The 20644-nt window shown below is 38.3% G+C and overlaps 3 protein-coding genes and 1 long non-coding RNA gene across 7 annotated transcripts; 2 read left to right on the top strand and 2 right to left on the bottom strand.

Moving 5' to 3' along the window:
* Positions 1 to 2914: 2914 nt before the first annotated feature.
* LOC118348900 (protein FAR1-RELATED SEQUENCE 5-like) lies at positions 2915 to 7131 on the top strand. The gene is made up of 9 exons (XM_035691468.1): positions 2915 to 2971; positions 3061 to 3153; positions 3244 to 3333; positions 3728 to 3835; positions 3923 to 4025; positions 4112 to 6216; positions 6311 to 6448; positions 6885 to 6927; positions 7016 to 7131. Exons 1-9 carry the CDS (start codon positions 2915 to 2917, stop codon positions 7129 to 7131), a joined length of 2853 nt encoding a protein of 950 aa, XP_035547361.1.
* Positions 7132 to 9317: 2186 nt separating this feature from the next.
* On the bottom strand, positions 9318 to 14259 carry LOC118348996. Its single transcript, XM_035691795.1, has 4 exons — positions 13989 to 14259; positions 13828 to 13899; positions 9841 to 10037; positions 9318 to 9747 (listed from the first exon to the last, which is right to left on the bottom strand). The coding sequence occupies exons 3-4, from the start codon at positions 9988 to 9990 to the stop codon at positions 9466 to 9468; spliced, it is 432 nt and encodes a 143-aa protein (XP_035547688.1). The 5' UTR covers positions 9991 to 10037; positions 13828 to 13899; positions 13989 to 14259; the 3' UTR covers positions 9318 to 9465.
* Positions 14260 to 16554: 2295 nt separating this feature from the next.
* Positions 16555 to 17434, top strand: LOC118349043. Its single transcript, XR_004802021.1, has 3 exons — positions 16555 to 16667; positions 17114 to 17256; positions 17350 to 17434. It is a non-coding gene; the product is annotated as an uncharacterized LOC118349043 (long non-coding RNA).
* Positions 17435 to 17501: 67 nt separating this feature from the next.
* Positions 17502 to 20597, bottom strand: LOC108996666 (probable anion transporter 5). 4 transcript variants are annotated; one of them, XM_035692491.1, is made up of 2 exons: positions 20446 to 20597; positions 17502 to 19325 (listed from the first exon to the last, which is right to left on the bottom strand). In XM_035692491.1, the coding sequence occupies exon 2, from the start codon at positions 19202 to 19204 to the stop codon at positions 17876 to 17878; it is 1329 nt and encodes a 442-aa protein (XP_035548384.1). In that variant the 5' UTR covers positions 19205 to 19325; positions 20446 to 20597; the 3' UTR covers positions 17502 to 17875. The 4 variants fall into 4 exon arrangements, with proteins under 4 accessions (XP_035548384.1, XP_035548382.1, XP_035548383.1 ...); XM_035692489.1 differs by having other exon boundaries at positions 17502 to 19724; positions 20446 to 20588; XM_035692490.1 differs by having other exon boundaries at positions 17502 to 19714; positions 20446 to 20588.
* Positions 20598 to 20644: the final 47 nt, after the last annotated feature.

Here is a 20644-nt window from a genome sequence, read left to right as displayed (position 1 = left end):
TTTGCTCCCCTGTTTCCCCCACATTCTCTCGTCTCTCGTCCCCTGGTTCCCCCGTTTTCTCTCATCCCCTCCACTCCCCCAGCAGCTCGTTCGCCCCTCAGCCTCTCCCCACTCCGTGTGGCTACATTACTCCGGAAGTTTGTGGCTCCATTACTCCGGCACCGTGTAAAAAAGAGTCCCCACTGTTCACGCAACCTCCGCACGGTTTCTCCAGCTTCACCACTGCCGCACGGCTTCTCTCCTCCGCTGGGTGCTGTATTGTAGCTGCCGAGAGCCACCGTACGTCGTACAAGGGTAAGAAATAAGAGTTCTTCTACTCAACCACAACTGTTCACGCAACCTCCCCACTCCATCCGACGTGGCCTTTTTCTTTGGGTTAACATAGCGCCGCGTTTTGTTTTCTCCCGTGGCGAGTTTGCTCCCTGTTTCCCCATTCGTCTCTCGTCCCCTGGTTCCCCCGTTTTCTCTCATCCCCTCCACTCCCCCAGCAGCTCGTTCGCCCCTCAGCCTCTCCCCACTCCGTGTGGCTACATTACTCCGGAAGTTTGTGGCTCCATTACTCCGGCCCCGTGTAAAAAAGAGTCCCCACTGTTCACGCAACCTCCGCACGGTTTCTCCAGCTTCACCACTTCCGCACGGCTTCTCTCCTCCGCTGGGTGCTGTATTGTAGCTGCCGAGAGCCACCGTACGTCTTACAAGGGTAAGAAATAAATTTCTGGGTATTTATTTTTCTGTTTTGGTTTCATCTCCATTTATAGCAGTACTCATTTTGTGTGTTTATGCGTTTATGGATCTGTGATTTTATGTTTGTTTGATCTGTGTTTTGTGGAGTTTTTTGGTTGTTGTTGTTCTAGTATACCACTGATTTTTTGGTTGTTGATAACATTTGAAATGAGCGAGATTGTAGTTTGCAATGTCCGGGCTTGCTAAAAGAAAGATTAATTTTAATGGAAGGATTAGTGTAAAGAGTGATGCTCTGTCGGAGTTTTTGGACAAAATCATTGAAGAATATTAATTAATTTTCTTACGAAATTGTTGCAGTGGAGGGTCATGGGTGCAAGCCAGTTCGAGGAATCTGGATACAATAAGACCAGAAATGCTGCCATCTCAACTAAGAATATCTGGAGACCAATTTGAGGTAGCTAGCTAGCGACCTAATTAATGCTAGATCATATTTAATGATACTTTTAAAATTAGGCAATTAATTTATATATATTCCCTAGCCTGCAAGGAATCATGTGCATGCTTATATATTATAAACTATCATCTGCATGCATGCCCAAGCACCCTCAAACAATACATACATGTCGGCCATGAATCATGTATACATGATGATCATGATCTTTAATGCATCATGTCTTACCATACACTCAAGCTGCCTTTTGTTTTATATAATTATAGTTTGGTTTAGAACTTTTAAATGATATAAGATAACTCCACTTTGATGAATTATGCATAAAATCTCCCATGATCGTTTTATACAAATCTGGTTCTGTTTTAGTACTATATATATATATATTCTTTTTAACAAATGGTTGCTTTTTGGAGTACTTTTGTGACCTACAATTAACTGATATAAGTCTCTAAACTCCTGGCTGCAGGTAAGTGATCATCATTTTGCCCAATCAAGAAACTCCACAAGATCAAGTTTTGATCACCTCAAGAATCCTAGCTTGGAGTTCACTTTAGGGAGACCCGACTGGCAGATCAACACGACTAATTTCAATTAATGGTATGGCTGGCCATATATAATTATTGTTTTAGTATTTCCAAGATAAGGAAATAGGGGCAGAAAAAAGCAGTACTAATATATAATATTAATATAGGTAGTACTACAGTTAGTGATTAGCCACTAAGAAAAATGATGATCATGATCTCTCTATTAAGTTTGTTTTTTTTTTTTGGGGGTTTATCTTCTTGATCTCCTGTAACTTGGTTTGAAGTCTGTAAAGACTTCTTCATGTGCTAAAAGCTGCTCATGATGGTTGTGAGGTGATGTGAATCAGTAAATTTCATGAATGAAGCTGCAAAAAAGCAGAAGAAAAAAAAAGGAAGGAAATTATATGGCTTTTATTCTCTCATGATCTTTTTCAATGCCCACCTCTCTATCTCTTCAATCTGTGGGGTCATTTCAGGGGTCATTTCAAGTGATAAGTGTGTGAAATCTTGACTTTTATGGTCTGATCTTTTGTTTCTTATGGTCATTAAGAGATTCATGTCTGATTTGTCCATGGCTATAGCCATTGGCCTGGTTGGATTTATATAGTAAAATAATGTTTGAAAAAAAATGTTGATTGAACTAGTGGGCACGCCCAATGATAAAAGCTTGGTGGCATAGCAACATTATCATATTTTTAAATTATTTTACTACTATCTACAAGCTATTCATTACTATTTACAAATGTTTTGAGAAATTTTTAGTATTCAAACAATGCGTATGTGTGAGATTTTGTAACTTAAAGTGGGTGATTATGGATGATGTATTAGAAATTTTGAGAAAAATATTCCTATAAAGATTTAACAGATACATCTTGACAATTTGATCCATCTAGCGAGGTTCAAATTGAAAATTTTAGGATGTGGTTAAAAAATAGTTGTCTTACATCACTTTGCATCTGAATGAAATTAAAATATGAACTGGCTTGTTGCTCGCATTTACAAGTGGCCTCTTTCTTCTTGAATGGGAATACTTTTAGTGACTTTTTATGCAGGTTTTTCCTGCTCTTAACTTCTAATTATATGTCTCCCTAATTAATTATGAGGATTAATTATTCAATGCATAGTTGTTAGATATATGGGATATTTCCTTCTTCTTTTGTGTATATAAACTATACTTTGTGCTTTATGTAGGTTGAGGGATTGCTTATGGTAATACACATTTTGTAACACTCAATAGTTATTGAGTAATAGTGTGATGGGCGAAAAGGAAGATGGACCAACCAGGCCTTCTACATCGATTGGACTCACCCAGGTATGATACACATTGGTTATTTGAAAATATCGTAGCTTCAGATATTTTGGTGGAGAATAGTTAATCCATGATTTATTTGTATATTATAGGGATATTATGGAGCTGTAAATCCATATAACCTGCCATATATGATGCCTCCAAATACATATCCACATCCATATCCATATGCTTGGGGTAGCCAGGTAAAGTTATTTTAGTATATTACATTTTTGTTTTGTTTTTTTTTTTGTTGTGTTGGTTTGAGTCATTCTAACGAAGTGGAATTTTTGCAGCAACTGCCACGGCCACCCTTTGGACCAAACATGACATCCCCAGTGGAGAGTAATCTGAGGGAGTTGAATAGAGGTGAAGATAGAACCCAGGTAGTTCATTTGAGTCTCTTTTTATGATTTTTTCTTCTACCTTCGTATTTTCTTGAATAACATGCATAGTTAAAAATGCAGCATTCGGCGATGCCACCATGTGGGCCAACTATGCCCTACCCATATTGCGCAAGTGAGTCATCAACTACGCCATCCAATGCTGCAGGTGAAAAGTTTTTAGGAGGTACACTTTTATCCATATGGTTTAACCTCCATTGTATATATATGTTAAAAATAGCAATGTTCCTAACCATGCAATCCCTCTTGTCAGAAACATATTCATATCCACATCCATATCCATATGCTTGGGGTAGCCAGGTAAAGTTATTTTATTATATTGATTTTAGGGTTGTGCGTGGGTTTGAGTCATTCTAAGAAAATGGTTTTTTTGCAGCATCTGCCACAGCCACCGTATCTGCCACATCCACCTTTTGGAACAAACATGCCATCCCCTTCCTCGACTAATCCGGATGAGTTGATACGAGGTGAAAATACAACTCAGGTAGTTCAATTGACTCTCTTTTTATGATTTTTTCTTCTACCTCCGTATTTTCCTTACTGAATCAACGTGCATTCTGAAAAAATGCAGCATTCGGCGAAGTCACCATGTGTGCCAAATATCCCCTACTCACATTGCGCAAGTGAGTCATCAACTATGCCATCCAATTCCGTAGGTGAAAAGAATTTAGGAGGTACACTTTTTTAACCATATGAGTTAACAAAGCTAGTATATATAATCATTTGATAATGTTCCTAACCATGCAATCTTCATTGTCAGAAACTTCATCCGACATAAATATAGAGCCAGATGCAGAGGGGATGAATGAAGTATTAGATGATGATAACAGAGTCGAGCCTCCAACATCTGGTATGCAATTTTCTACTGATAAAGAGGTTTTAGACTATTACAAACGATACGCCAAACAAGAGGGTTTTGGTGTTATCATAAAAAGGACGAAGAGAGATCTGGATGGGGATGCGAAGTATGTGACCATTGGTTGTGCACGTGGCGGCAGGTACTATCCTAGCCACAGTAATTTAGCAAAGCCACGAGCAACGACCAAAACTGATTGTAAGGCAAAGATAAATGCTCGCTTTGTGAATGGGGTATGGGTGTTGACCAGTGTTGATCTGGTTCATAATCACAGTACCGTTAGCCCACAGAAATCTAGATTTTTTAGATCACACAAATGTTTGGATGAATATAGTCAGAGAATGCTCGATTTGAATGATAGAGCGGGTATTCGGATGAATAAAAATTTTCAAGCACTTGTGACTGATGCGGGGGGGTTTGAGAACTTAGCTTTTCAAGAAAAAGATTGTAGAAATTTTATTGACAAAGCTAGATATTTGAGAATGGGTAAAGGAGGCGGTGAAGCACTAAACGACTACTTTAAGAGAATGAGGAAAATTAATGATGACTTCGTCTCCGTCATGGATGTGGATGATGAATCTAGAATTAGGAATGTGTTTTGGGCTGATGCACGAAGTCGGGCGGCATATGAGTACTTTGGAGACGTTATCACGTTCGATACAACGTACCTAACAAATAGGTACGGGATGCCCTTTGCTCCTTTTGTTGGAGTAAACCATCATGGGCAGTCCATACTCTTGGGGGCAGGCTTGATTTCAAGCGAGGACACAAGCACCTTCGTGTGGTTGTTTGAAGCATGGTTAGAATGCATGAATGGCAGGGCACCCGCAGCCATCATAACAGACCAAGGCAGGGCAATGAAGAATGCCATTCAAATTGTATTCCCGAATGCAAGACATAGATATTGTCTCTGGCATATAATGCGGAAACTGCCTGAGAAATTGGGATCCCACTCGGCATATAACGCAGGCTTGAAGACTGCAATTCAGAGTGCAGTCTATGATACACAAACTTGCGAACAATTTGAGGAGAAGTGGGTGCAGTTAATTCATAAGTATGATCTTATTGATAATGCATGGTTGCAGGGGTTGTACACCGAGAGGTCCTTTTGGGTACCAGTTTACTTGAAAGGTGTATTCTCGGCTGGTATGAGCACTACCCAACGGTCTGAAAGTATGAACGCCTTCTTTGATGGATATGTGCATTCCGGTACGACATTGAAAGAATTTGTCGATCAATTCGACAATGCTTTGAGGAAGAAGGTGGAGGCAGAGACGACATCTGATTTTCAGTCCTGTAACCAAACCGTCCCATGTGTATCCCTATTCAAAATTGAGAGCCAGTTTCAATCAATGTACACAAATGCAAAATTTAAAGAAGTCCAAGCGGAGGTTTGGGGGATGCTTTTATGTAACCCTACACTTGTGGGCACTGAAGGGTGCATTTCCACCTTTGATGTTTTCGAAGAAATCTCTACACCTGTTGGACAGTCCAAAATTGTGAAGTACATAGTGTACTTCAATGAAGACGAATGCGAAGTTAAATGCACGTGTGCCCTGTTTGAGATGAGGGGGATTCTCTGTAGGCATGGATTGAAAGTATGTCAAATGAAGTACATTCATGTGTTGCCAGATAAATATGTGTTGGATAGATGGAGGAAAGACTTAAAGAGAAGATACACACTTGTTAAGAGTAGCTATGATGATTTACGGGTCAATGCGGATGCACGACGGTATGAGCTTGTCGTTAAAAGATGTCTAAGATTTGCGACGCGTGTATCTCGAAATGAGGACCATGTGAATGCATTCTTCCATATGTTGGATGAGTTTGAGCATAAGTGTGTAGGATTAGAGCCTGAGTCCGGTTCAGCAAAGTTAAAAGAGAACGTGGTTGCCGATAAGGATAAGAAAATATTAAGCCCGAACGTTGTTCGGAGGAAAGGGAGACCGCCAACGAGAAGAAAGGTCCCAATGGTTGAGAAGGCTACAAGGAAGAGAAAGAAGACACAGGTATTACATTTTGCATCGTCAGTTGTATAGAATTCTGGTGGAAGAGTTACATATGTTGTTCCTAATAGATGTAAATTTTTATTTTCCAATTTAGACATACAGGAATCTATTTGACGAAGACTCCACTAATATCGACCTGCCGGTGTCAGAAGTTGGTGCTACCGTTGACGAGGTTGTTATCCCAACGCAATGTAGTACTCTAACACAAGTAAGGCCTCTGGCCGATGACGAGGTGTGAGGTTATTCCTACCTCTTGGCATATATATTTTTCTGTTTTTAAGCAAATTCTGAGAAAATATTTTGATATTTTTAATATTTTTCAGGCTACGCCAAGCTTGCCCCATGGAACATAGCGTACATACTGTCCTCTTTTTTTGATTAGCATTGGCCTGCTAATTGTGTATATGTGTTTTGGAGATCTCAGTCTTTTGGGAAATATGGGCATTTTGGCTGATAGTGAATATGGTGGAAGCATCCTGAGTTCTCTAGTTTGCTATGGATGGATTTTGCCATGAGCATTGGCCTGCTGAATGCGTATATATATTTTGGAGATCTCAGTCTTTTGGGAAGTATGGTGGAAGATAGAGTTTTGGGCATTTTGTTTGAAAGCGAATATGGTGGCAGTTCATAAGAGATTCTGTATTTTACTATTTCCAGCTACATTGCAGGGTAGCTGTTTACAGCACTTGTTACTAGCTTTTTCTGCTGTTGGTAAGTGTGAGACATGTTGCAAATTATTTGGTATGAGTTTTAACTAATTCAGACAATAACATTGCTGACACAATATTGTTTTTGTTAGGCTCTCAAAGTTTATACAATATTGCTGACACCCAAATCTATGTTTCTAGAGTTCAGGAGAAACACTTATGTTTCTATCACATTATGACGTGGAAGGAGTTCAAGTTTCAGGACTGATAAAAGTAAGTTCCCTAAACCATGCCACCTTGTTTCGTTTAATGCTTTTATGTTTTATTTGTTACTTAGGCTGTGTATCTTGTTGAATGATAGTTTTTTAACTATTTTCATTTTGGTCAAGATGCCACATCAGAAGTAAATGATGTCTCATATGCGAAGTAAAATTTTTCTGGAGTGTTTAAAGTGGTCCAGATGCCACATCAGAAGATTTGGACTTACATGCTTGAGTATACTGGAAGTGTGAGACCAAAGCATACGAGGCCCTAGCAAATTCTGAGAAGGTATGGATGCACTCATGATGTTTTCGAAGACATTTTTTTTAATGAGTCAGCCACTCTTTTTTTTATTCAAGTTATGATTTTTACAATAGTTTGGGGCCATAGATGTGAAGGACATTCTGAAATCCTAAAGTTGGGTGAGAAATGCATCCTAATAGATGCAGGAGTTGTTTCTGGAGTTGAAATGAGACATATGGAAAATGAGAAAGAGCATGTGGGCTTGGTCAAAGTCTGTAGTTTCTGAACCTTCATTGCTTATTTCAAAGAAAAGTAGAAGTGGTCTTTATGCTTCCCTTCCAGCACTTGTTCAATGGGAGGCAATGGTTATTGCTCTATAGGTGTGTAGCTCATATGCATAAAAGAAATGGATCTTCCTAAGGTTGTACCGAAGGAGCATGCTTTGGCCCGGGCTCATACTCACGCTGGTAAGTGCTTTTATTCATTGTTTTTTTGGATATTAACTTGAAGTTTGTGGATTTTTGGATGTAATACTGCATGGAGAAATTGAAACGGTTGTGTATATGTAAGTCTGTCTTCTGGAAGTTTAAATTCTCTGGGACATCTTGCAAATTAAGTGGAGGCAATATTGGAAATTGAAACGGTTAATTAGCTGAAAAAGATAGCCTTTTTATTTCTATTACTAAGATAAATCTGCTGTTGGTAAGTGTTTTTATAAATCATTTGGATGTCACTATATAAAAGGATCATGTTAGTCATACAGCCTATTATAATTCACAACTTGGACTGATTAAATTATAATGAACAGGGCTTGGAGACTCAATGTATAAGAGGATTACAGTCTTCGTCTCATGATCCCGGGCAATTCCTCCCAAACTCTTGTACAACCATGGAGATGTTTATTTGGTAGAGTGCTGAATGAAGTATTACATGCATGATCCCGGGCAATGAAATGAGACTATACTGATGGAGTAGAGTCTGGAGCTGGTTTTGCCTTCTTTGTAACAAACTCTTGTACAAACATATTGAGTAATTTTCTTGCGTCAATCCTGAGTGCTTGAACCTCTATGGACATGGGTTGTGATGGTACATTGACTATTTCATTTTAATGGTTGCTTTTATATTTTGAAGCAACTGGAACCAGTTTTACAATAGTTTGTGTTTAATTGAATAATAGCTGATGTTTGTGTTAGGATCTGGGGCCATTTATGTTTACTTGAATAAACTCATCTGTTTGTGTGTGTGGCATATAATGTTTTTCCCTAAACATTACCAAACACAGCATGATTGGTATGATTAATGTAGATATTTTATTATATGTTTTTCACTAAATTCTTTTACTAAAATCTGGCTTTGTGGTTTGGCCGTAGCTTTCTGATGAGATGAGTTTTTAGTTGAATCTTCCTTCATGGCTTTAGGATGTGGTTTGGCCGTAGCTTCAGATGATTTACGGGTAGCCAGTTTCGTGATGTTAATCATTTTATAGGAAGAAAAAAAAAAAGTCAATGTATTAATGTATTAACTCTATAGTTTGAAGCTTATCCACCAAAAGCTTCATTTAAGACAGGTCGTGATGATGATGAATAGCTGTTTACAGCACTTTGTTTACACTTTCAAGGATGTCCCAGACCATTACCTTTTGTGGGTGTATCGTTAGCAACCAAAGAAGGAAGCAGAAGAAATGGGTGGATTTTATTTTACAATTCACTCAAAGTTTACTTTATTATTAACTTATTAGTGTTGGCCTGATTTGAAAGTATGTCTGGACCTATATTCACCAAACCGTATGCCTTAACTTGAAGGCAGGTTCGTGGGTACCAGCAAAGGCGTAATGTGCTTCGGTTTTCCATACATCTTACCCGCAGCAAATACTCATGATTCTATGCCAACCGTAGCTTTAATACTCATGTGCTTCAGTTGAACAAAGAATTATGCTCTGTACCAACTACATAAGAAAAAAATGGCTATGCCAACTACACGCAAAACAAAGTGAACTTCATATACATATAAGCTGTCATAATTATATTCATAGATAATATATCATACATGTTAGGATTCCATCAGTCTTTTTTCATTTCTAACCACTCGGCATCTACATTCAGAACCAACCAAAAACAATTACAACTGATACAATCCAATAGAGACACAACAAAATACGTACAACCCTATTCTCTACTATCATTTTATGAAGGTCGTCATCTTGCTTCTGCAGCGTTTTCTCTCTCTCTAATAGTTTGTCCTCTTTTTTTTGAGCTTCATACTCACGCAACAACAAAGCATCCTCCCTCTTCCGAATTTCATTCTCTCTTGTCAGGTACTTCTCAGATATTACTGATTGAAGTATATCTGCCCAAATGAAGAATTGGCATCTTGTTTCTCCCTGTGTATAATTCAAGAATTTCATATTTAATTACAAGAGAGAATTTTGGTACATGCATTCAACTGCAATACAAAAAAGAGGCAAATTATTTACCGTTCCATAAGTCGGACAAGCATAAAATTTCCTTCCAGGATTTTTGTGGGTGTGGGAGATCTTTAATGGCGCTTTCAAACCACACCAACAACTCGGTGATTCCATTTCAATATCATTAACTACACATGATGACGCTTGACTCGATGCCATAGTCGGTCTACGTGATGAAAGAGAGATGACTACTTTTAAGTGCAACACTGAGATAACAAAGTGCAGACATTATAGGGGAATGCTAACAACAAATCTAGGTGCTTCTAATGTTGGACATTATTATTTTTTTCAAACCAAGTATAATCCTATCTAAAAGCAGTTAAGATGCATGTTAATATGCTAACAAGATTCTATGTTTCTGTCTGCATCTATTGTGCATCTATTGTTTGACATTAATTGATTTTTTAACCAACCAAGTATAAATCTATCTAAAAGCTAACAAGATGCATGACTCTTGTTTATTAAAAAGACAGAAAGCCAGAAATTGAAGAGGTATTCAAAGTTAGAATTTCTTAGGTTATTGAGAGTCATGAGTGCAGTTTCTGATCTTTGCCATTAAACATTTTTTAGTTAATGTATCCCCAGCCATGCGAAGTAGACCTTTTTACACTTTAATGAAGTAGACCTCCTATAATTTTTATTCTTTTTTTCTTCTATTTCTGTTGTTAGAGTAAATTTTAATTTTTTGGTATTTTTGTCTCCAAAAGTCGCCTGGGAGCCAACAGCTTCATCTCTGGAAGCTTCAACATGACCATAACAGTTTTGTGATACTCACATCACGCAAGACCAACTCAGACTCTAAACTGTTTGATGGAAGACCAACTTATTTCTGTTGTCACGCAATATATCAACATGACCATACCAGACTCTAAACTGGTATTAGCAAAATGGTTTCCACACCCCATGCCTTCCTTTCCAGAAAAAAGTTCACCATCTAAAGACCAACTCAGATACTGTGTAATTTACTAAGCAATGCAGTTAAATTTACTTCTGAGGGGCATGTAACCATTCGAGCTTGGGTTAGGAAACCCGGTTTTCAGAATTCAATCAATGCTTCTAAACAGAACTGCTTGCCTTGCTTTTTATACAAGAGCAGTCAAGCATATAATGACTTTGAAGTGGTGGATACAGCCCAACATGATCCAAATACTATGGACTTTGTATTTGAGGTGGATGATACAGGTAAAGGAATTCCAAAAGATAACGTGCATAACAGAACTGTATTTTTGTTCTTGATAACAGAACTCATTTGATATTTATAATTACTGTGATCACTGAAAACACAAAACAGACATGGATGCTATCACTGAAAACACAAAACAGATTGAAAACACAAGAGACAGTCATGGTTTCGATTGTGCTAAGGTACTCAATATCAAACCAGAACGTATATTCAAATAAGCCTATATTCAAACCAGTCTATATTCAAATAAGCCTATATTCAAATAAGCCTATATTCAAACCATCCTCTCCAACCAGAACGTATATTCAAACCATCAACAAAGGTAAATCAGCCTATATTCAAACTTATGTAAAATCATCAACATAGGCACCAGAAGCCAAAACATCCAAGGAGAATGCTGCTGCTAAAAGTATGCTAGAAGAGGGTTTACGATTCCATCTGCAAGAGACTGTCATTCTAATAGCAGCAAATGTGTGTGATGGTTCCTATAAGGCTGGTTGTGATGTATTTATCAGATATGATACTTCTTTATAGACTTCCATATGCAAATGCAATTTAACAGCTCTATAATAGTGAAGCCAGAAAACTTTGCTATTTCTTCCAATTCTCAGAGAAAAGGCTTTCCAAAGCACACAAAGATCAAAGGAAAACTATCTAGTGTAACAAGCATGATAGCCAGCCCCATCTCAGCCCACTGAAACACTATTTTAAATATCTTAAAGCTGTTATTCCTTCCCAGGACGTAGATGGATGGTAGAAATATAATATTGGATTGACTGGGATGGACTTTGAATGTCTTAGAGTTTGTTGTGTTGGATGAGCTCATGGAACAGGTGCACCGAGTTGTAAACAAGTTGGAATTTAAGCATAGGTGCTCGAACTCGACTCAACTATACTGTTTAAGAGCTAGAATCTGAGTCATTTATTTATTTATTTTACCAAGCTCGAACTCAATTGAACCAATGTATTTCAATTGAGTTAATTTCAAATCAACACACAATCTAAACCGTGTAAACCAAAGAGACTAAGCAACGAATACCTAATACCCAGAAGCGTGTAAACCATTGAAGCAAAAAATACCCAGAACAAATACACACAATGTTCTTTTCATGCGGTGTACAAATACCCAGAACAAGTTTGATGAGGAAATATATGGATATGCGGTGGTGTACCTACCACAACCAGAGGCACGATTCGACGCCGAGGAGTGGGCAGCTTCTGGCCAATCTGACGATGGAGTTGGGACTGCGTAGCGGAGGAGAGCAGCCGATTTCAGGATCTGAGGGAAGAAGAAGGCAGAGACGTGAGAGACAGAGGGAAGAAGAGAAGAAAGAAGAGGCGCGGGAGACAAAGAGGGAAGAAGAAGAAAGAAAGAAATTGCGGGAGAGGAGCCGAAAACAATAAACAATTCATTTAGATTTGGAACAGTTCTTTTCATCTTTGAAAAGAAAGATAAAATTACTGTAGATCAAATTTAATATGAAATGGGTTTGAAGAAGCCGATGTCAGTTATTTATAAAATTATCTAAATTTGAAGATAAAAAGCATTTTGAAGAAACGGATGCCCGAACTTCATATAATGGAACATCTTGCTGCTGCTATTCATGATATGCAAGTTTTATGGCATTGTTAATGATAATGAGAGTGGTCCCAAGTGGTGATGGACAATTTGTTCACTTCACTTCACTTCACTTTCCATGTGCACCCAACTTTTGTAAAAACAAAAAAAAAAAAAACCCCTTGGGAATTCACAGCAAGTTGTTATGCATGAACAATTCGGAATGAGAGCCTACAACCGAGATTCTACAAAGCAAAGCAAAGCACAAGCTCCCAGTTTGTAACTTATTGATCACTTTCTGGCTTAGGATTGTTGTTCAAGTTCTTCACTTCAATTATTGTGGTAAAGAAAAGGGAAGGTTAGTCAATTTCTTATTCTAATAAAGTTTCTAATTTAAAAATCCTAGCAATGACCAACTCACATCTATTTTAGCTCACATATTCAAGTTCCTCATCTACTTTGAAGTTTCAAATGCTAACACAATTGAGACGCAGAGCACCCCCATACAAATTGGGTATTCTAACACTCCCCTTGATCTACTATGTTGTTCATGCATCAAGAAGAATGAAAAGAACAAAGAAAAACCTATATGGAATTATACATATTTCAAAACGGGCACTATAACATTGCTCCTGTACAAGCATGTGTTGAAGAGATGTTGACAAGGCATATAAATCCAAACAGCTTATACTTAATGTGAAGAAGTGTCTAAGATGCCAATTTAGAAAGAAGAACCATTTTGAAAATCTGAGCACGTCATTATTAGTGCTCCATCTAAGGAGAATATCAATTCTCTGTGACAGCCATGATTTATGTTGTTTTAAAATCTAACATGCCAAGTTAGCCACTATCAAGCACATTAGCTTCTCTGGCATAAACTATTTTGGCAAATTGTTGCTAACTGTATGCTTATATATTATTTTACATTCAACATTTAACATAGTTCATAACAGAGAGCTTTTACAAAAACAAAATGTAATTTACAATGGATGTTTCCTAATTTCTAAAGGGTTTTTTATTTGGAGTCCAAAAAATTTTTCAGTCATCGGCTTTTGCTTTTGTGCATTGTACCATAGAAATTATACATGGCCATTAACATTTTAATTCAGACGCAGAGCATAAAAAAAATCCAGAATTTAATGTGTAAACATGTGCGACAATTCAGAGTCCCATTAAAGTGTGTCTCCATAAAAAAATGCAGCAATTCTGAGCGAACAAAGGTAGACATTTCAAACGAATTGCAAAAAAAAATTACCTTTCACGGAGATTTCTTCAAACTTAAGGGGCTGAGGGAGATGGGTCTTCAGCTGAATCGGTCCGCGTGTACCTAACAAAGAATGCAGAAACTCTGAGAGAGACAGACGCAGCATTGACACAAAGGTAGACATTTAAAATGAATTGGGTAAAAAAAAATACCTTCGACGAAGATTTCTTCTACTGAAGGGGGTGAGGGAGATGGGTCTTCAGCTGCTTGGGGCTGAAGGGGGGAGAGAGAAAGGGTATGAGGTTCGAGATGTCTGAGGGAGAACGAGGGTGAGAGGTCTGAGGCTCGTAGAAATTTTCTAGGGTTCGGGATTTTGGGGTTAGGGCGTCGGGGTGAGAAAGAAGGCGTGAGAGAGAAGAGTATGAGGTTCGAGATGTCTGAGGGAGAACGAGGGTGAGAGGTCTGAGGCTCGATGCATTCTTTCTAGGGTTCGGGATTTTGGGGATTTCATAGGGTTCGGGAGATTTTGGGGTTAGGGCGTCGGGGTGAGAAGGAAGGCCTGAGAGAGAAGAGTATCAGGTTACAAGGGTCTGAGGGAGAACGAGGGTGAGAGGTCTGAGGCTCGTAGACGATTCAAATCGTTGTGCCAATGTCAATGTCACTCTGAGGGAGAAGAGGGACGGAGAGGGAGGGAGATGCGCGAGTCACTCTGAGGGAGAATAGGGAGAGTAAGCAGCTCGGGATAGCAAAGAACCGTGACATTGGCAAGAACCGGGTTCGGCCACGTCAGGAGTGTGCCGTGCGGTTAGAGAACCGGGGGTTGAATAGAGTTTTCGTAATATTATTTGCCGCAAATACTAAATTGCAATTGCAAACAAGATCAAATCCTAGTTAGTCTCAATTGCAATTTAGTACTCCAACTACATATTCAATTCCCGCAAAGGATTCTGCCATTTTGTCCATCTAATAAGCATTTTACAATGAATCACGTACATAAGGATAGCTCGATCAGTCATCTAAAAGAAAGAAAAACAACTAAAAGAAAAAATAGGGTTTGCCTTCCACAAAGCCAGGTGATAAGGAAAATGCCGCTTACCACATGAGGTATATATTAATATTTAATAATTTTAATTCATGCCATGCTGTAAATAAAATACACCAATTATCTATGTCGCATGCAATTCTTTAATTAGCATCTTTCTCGTAGAACCCTACGCGCGTCCCCAACCCTTTCTCTCTTCACTTGGCATTGAGAAGAAAGAACTACGAACAGCGTACCCGAATTGCAGTAGAGTGAAGCTAAAATGGATAACGAACCGAATGGTACTGCGAAATTTGTCTTTTTGGGAATGCAAAAGGGCCTCCGAATCTCCTCCTCGCTAGACGACGATGATGGAGAAGAAGAACAACTACAACCAATACATGAGGAGCAGCTAGACGTAGAGTTCTCGTAAAACTCTACTCCCTAACCCTTTCTCTCTTCACTCAGCATTGAGAAGAAAGAACTACGAACAGCTTACCCGAAGCTTCAAGATCATTAAAGGTGAAGCTGAAATGGATAATGAACTGAATGGTACTGCACAATGTGTCTTTTTTGGGAATGTAGAAGCGCCTCCGAATCTCCTCGCTAGACGACGATGATGGAGAAGAAGAAGAACTGCTACCACAGAAGTATTTGCCGCATATGGAGAAGAAGACGACAAATAAGAAGAAGAAGATTTTGTGATTTTAGATTTTCTAGAGAAGCCTAATAACCGCTAGTATCTTCTCCATCAAATGTTTCCTGGTAAGGCAGGAGGCGTACCGCGCTGTACTTATCAATGCTTCATTTTATCGAAACTTCTATTTTTGTTTACTCTAGAAAGCGTTTTTGGGCTGCTTCTGTGATTGTAGCTAGGCTTGGTTGGGTCCGGTAATTTACCATCAGGATCATAATCTTGTGTCTATGATTTATGCGGAGAACCTTTGCAGTTCCTACTTCAGGTATAGATCTTTTTTAATTCTATAACTACAAGTTCTTTTTTATTAATATAGCCCAAATAACAAGGGTTTCATAGGATCATACGTTAGATGAAATTCTGATTCATTATTCACAGCGGCGGACCTACATAGGGGCAGGGGGGGGCCACGGCCCCCCCAAAAGTTTTAAAAAAAAAATAATATATATTAATTTTTTATAATTTAATAAGATTATATTAATATTATTTTGTGTTGGCCCCCTCTAAAAAAATTATCTTGGCCCCTTTTTAATTTTATAGATTAATTATTTATAAGTCCAATTAGATTCAATACTTGATGATTTTATTTCTTTAAAAGAATGCAAGTTACAATTTTAGATATTCTGTGTTTCTTTTATTTGATATATTTGTATGAACGTCTTTATGTTATTTTAATGATATATTGTTCTTGACATATTATATACTTTTTTAATACATAGGTTGTATTAAACGTATTTTATTTTTATTTTAGACCTTACTGTCATATTGTTCTATACTGTAGAAAAAATTGTATAGAAATAGAATAAAAAATATTTTATTATAGTTTTAACTTTACTAATTGGCCCCTCCTAAAACAAATTCCTGGTTCCGCCACTGATTATTCATGTGAGTATGTATAACATTAATGTAATATGGTATCTGGATATGTGCATATGTACTATTTACTTGTTAGAACATCATTTTTTTTCCAATCAATTCAGTTGGGTTTATATGTTGAACAGTAGTTGATAATAGTTACCAATTATAACCGTCGTGTTTCTAGGTTTATGCACTAATTGAGAAAGATTATGCATTTCATCAGTCATTACTTGTTTTGATGTGTTCATCAATGAACTGACTTCTTCGGGATCAACATGAGCAATGGAAACGCCATCCAGTGAAGCCATCCAGAAGGTATTCTCTATTATACCTGTTATCAATATATATATTTTCGTTTGAAAGTATGATTTGTAGCTATCTGATGATAAATAGAAGGTAGCATGAATTTTGCATGCAAGTAAACCAATTGTGTTTGTAAACAATATGACACCCACTTGTTTATCATATTGAATAGATTTTTTTAACTTGGGAAAAACTAATTATATTGAATAGATTGGTCTTTACAAAACCAAGAAGATTGGATATGGTCATGAACATGTAACTACATTACATTAATGCACTTGCAAAATCTCATGATGTGATATGTTAGATCTACTTTACACTAAAAGTAACTTTACAATTTGACGTACTGCATCAAGCCACGTCAGTTAGTAGATTTATTTTTATGTAATCCATTTGTGGCTAAAGTATTTTTCTTTTGAAGAGATTCCACATCTGAAAAGTTATGCTTTTGCAAACAGTTGCAAGCAACACTCTATGGCCAGAATCTGTGATTATAATTGAGAATGAAAGTGAATTCAGCACAGAAATGATCGAGGATAATTCATTGGTCTCTGAGGGCAAAATAGATGGCGCGATGAAGTCGCTGTTGGACAGATTTGAGGTATTTATTATTTGTGCTGTTGGAGTTTAAACTTATGTTTACTTGTTTTGGTTCTAGTCTTTACATGCTTATTATATCTTTGTCGGTGAACAGGGCGACGATGAGAGGAAAAGTTTCCGAGGCCACAACTAAAGTCTAAAGTTTCTAGTTCTGAGTGGTCGGCAACATATATACACTGATCAGCATGCTATGCAATGATGCTTGTAGGCAATTGAAATTAGCAACATAAAATCATCTGCGAACCATATAAGCAACAAATCCTCATTATCCAGCTCTATTGCTGGAGCCTTTTATTTTCTTATGCAATCAGTCAATTACAACTTAACTTATCACAAAGATACATTGCTTCATGAGCCAGATGAGAACCTGTTCGATTATGGCGTCATGATTAAATATAACAAGTACATGAGTTGCAGATTCTTTACAGTGGCACATCAAAGAATATATTCAATAGCTATCCTACAGGTAAGCTACCCTTCAAATTCTTTCTTTGGCAGTTGCATCATATACCCTCCTTAGATAGAATGGCATGCTGAACAAGCATCACAAGGCTCATCAGCAGAAATTTATAAATGGATCTCGACGGCCAGATCTGACCTTTACACGAAACAAAGAAAATTCAATCAAAAATTCTCTCCCCTGTTGAAAACAGTATAAACACCAAAGAACTAAAGATGCAGAGAAACCCAGGTATGTAAAACACTGTTCTCCAGGTTTCTGGACTTGAAAGGTCTGCATTAGCACTTCTCGCAGCTTCAAGAAGCCTACCAGTTAGATCAACTCCAATGATGCCAGCGAATGTGCCAGCAGTATTAGAAACTCCCATCAAAATCCCTGCATATCTCGGAGCAATATCCATGTGGTTTACCGCAAACCCAGCTCTTCCTAATGCCAAGAAACCAAGAGCCACAGAAGAACAGAAGATGGCTCCACCAGCGGTTCTGAAAATGGGAATTGCCATCAACGCAAGAGCAGCAACTAAGAATCCAACAGTGTTCAACAACTTCCGGATTTTAGTCACAGACAAAATTCTCTTGGTGATTAAGTGGTCAGCAACCACTCCCCCAATATTTGAAAATATAACCATGTTACAATATGGCATCATTTTAGATGATCCCATCTCCTGAAGGCTAAGCTGCAGGCCTTGCTCAAAGTATGTTGGCAGCCAGTTCATCAACACATACAAGGCATAATGGAAAGTGAAATTATTTACAACAATAGCCCAAACTGGCAAGCTGAGTAAAATCTTTTTCCATGGGATGCTGGGAGTTCTGGCAGACAATCCACCATTCTCCACTTTCATTTTCTGGTTTCCTTTGAGTGGCAGCAAAGACTCACCAAAACCAGCAGCAGTGGCTTTCGGATGTTCAGACCGAGGAGGGTCACTAGCATACTTGAACCAAAGCAAGCACCACATGGCACCTAATGCTGCCTCAACAAGAAATACAGATTGGGGCCCTCTATACTTCACCAGGCTTGGAAGGACAAGCATTCCCACAGCTGCGCCAAGATACATCCCAGACATTGTTAGAGAAACGGATCTGGATCTTTCATGGGGCGGAACCCACTGTGCTAGAACTGTGTGGATGGAGGGGAAGATGAAGCCTTGTGCCACACCAACAAGCAAGCGGGCAATCACTAACACCACAACTTTACTAGGGTCTAAAGGGACTAATGCACAAGTCGACGACCACAACACAAAAGAAATAAGGAGGACCTTCCTTCCCCCAATTTTCTGAGCTACCCATCCTCCAGGCACCTGTGAGCAGGCATATCCACAATAGAACGTAGAAAGTATCATTCCTTTAGTTGATTGGCTTACCTTGGCTTCATCAGCTGCAACTGTATATGCAATAGAGAAGCCCACACGTTCTATGTAGCAAACAGATGTGCTGATGAAGGTTAAAATGACTATCAAGTAACGCTTTGGAAATTTCATCATTCTCATACTTCGCCTATAGTCTTGTCTGGATAATATACTCAGTCAATTGTCTTTTTACAATCCCGTCTATCAACAGCTTTTAAACTACTAACAAGTGATTCCAGAAAAAATGGCAACAACTTCATGCCTATCACACATTGGAAGATGATAAAATCAGCATAGCTCATACATATCGAGCAGAGCATATAAAAAAAATGGGAAAAAATGAGCAACTTGCAAAACAACAGACAGAAATCTACTCGAAGAAAGCAATAATTACTGTGCAAGAAAAATGGAAAATAAAAATTGCAGGAACCCAGCACTTATCAATAGGGGAGCTCTAAATGAAATTCTGAAGCAGATACTTTGATAATGAAACTGGAATCTTCTCATTCTAATTGATGATCTTGAACTTATAAAATGTGATCCCGAGTATCTGATGACAAAAATCGCTATTACCAGGTCCATCAGATGAATAAATGATTTGGGGCATCTCGGTAGAGAGACAGCAATCTGTGTGTATACAATGCAGCTGCCCTGTTAAAGACTGCCATATAGGCATCCCCTTATAAATATGGGCTCTAGTAGAAACACTATGCAAAAGAGCATGAAATGAAATGGAAGCAAGTGCTAGAATATGCATAAAAAAACCACAGGTTCTGCCAGGTAAATGCATAAAAAAGGGATAACTTTAGCAGACAGTGCTGTTACGGTTGGTGGCGAACATGCTTTGAGAGTATTAGTAGCCTATATTGCATGGAAGGGTTACAACGATACCATGTTCAAACAAGAAACTCATTCAACACTGAGATCACATGAGACAAAATCTACTTTACAGTCAACAATATCAAATCCCAGGACAGAAGCATTGATAAAGAGATAATTTAAGGCATTGACTTGGACCTGTTTGAAACAAATCTATATTTTTTGTAACCTAATATATCAAAACTAACAATATTTTACTTCGCAGATGTTCATTTTGAACTCTACTGCAAGTGCATTATCCAGCATATTCAAGCCCAACTCAATAGATTTGGCAAACCTCGTGTTTTTTCTTTTGCCTCCTCTCTTTCCAGGCAACCAAACAGACCCAAATCAAAATAAAATGCAGAGAACAAAACACGCTAGAATTAAAAAGGACATAACATCAACCAATCCGCCAGACTCTTCGAACACAAGCTAAGACAGATACAAGAATCTATCAGTTAAAAGAGTTCCAACAGACAGAGAGGAAAGAGAGAGAGAGAGTGACACAGATAGAAACTAACCTTGGGTTCTTGATATCTACGACGGAGAGGCTGCCTTACGACTGGCGGAGCGCCATGGGGGGATGAAGACGAGGGCCACGAGTCAACGAAGCTTCGATGGCATGGAACCTAGGGTTTCGGCGTGCGAGAGAGAGAGAGAGAGAGATCGCCGGGGTGAGTAAAGCAATTGTAAAACCTCAAATTAAAACGACGTCGTTTT

The sequence above is a fragment of the Juglans regia genome, chromosome 7 (genome assembly GCF_001411555.2).
Source record: "Juglans regia cultivar Chandler chromosome 7, Walnut 2.0, whole genome shotgun sequence".
NCBI lineage: Eukaryota > Viridiplantae > Streptophyta > Magnoliopsida > Fagales > Juglandaceae > Juglans > Juglans regia.
This window is presented reverse-complemented; position numbering and strand designations above follow the sequence as displayed.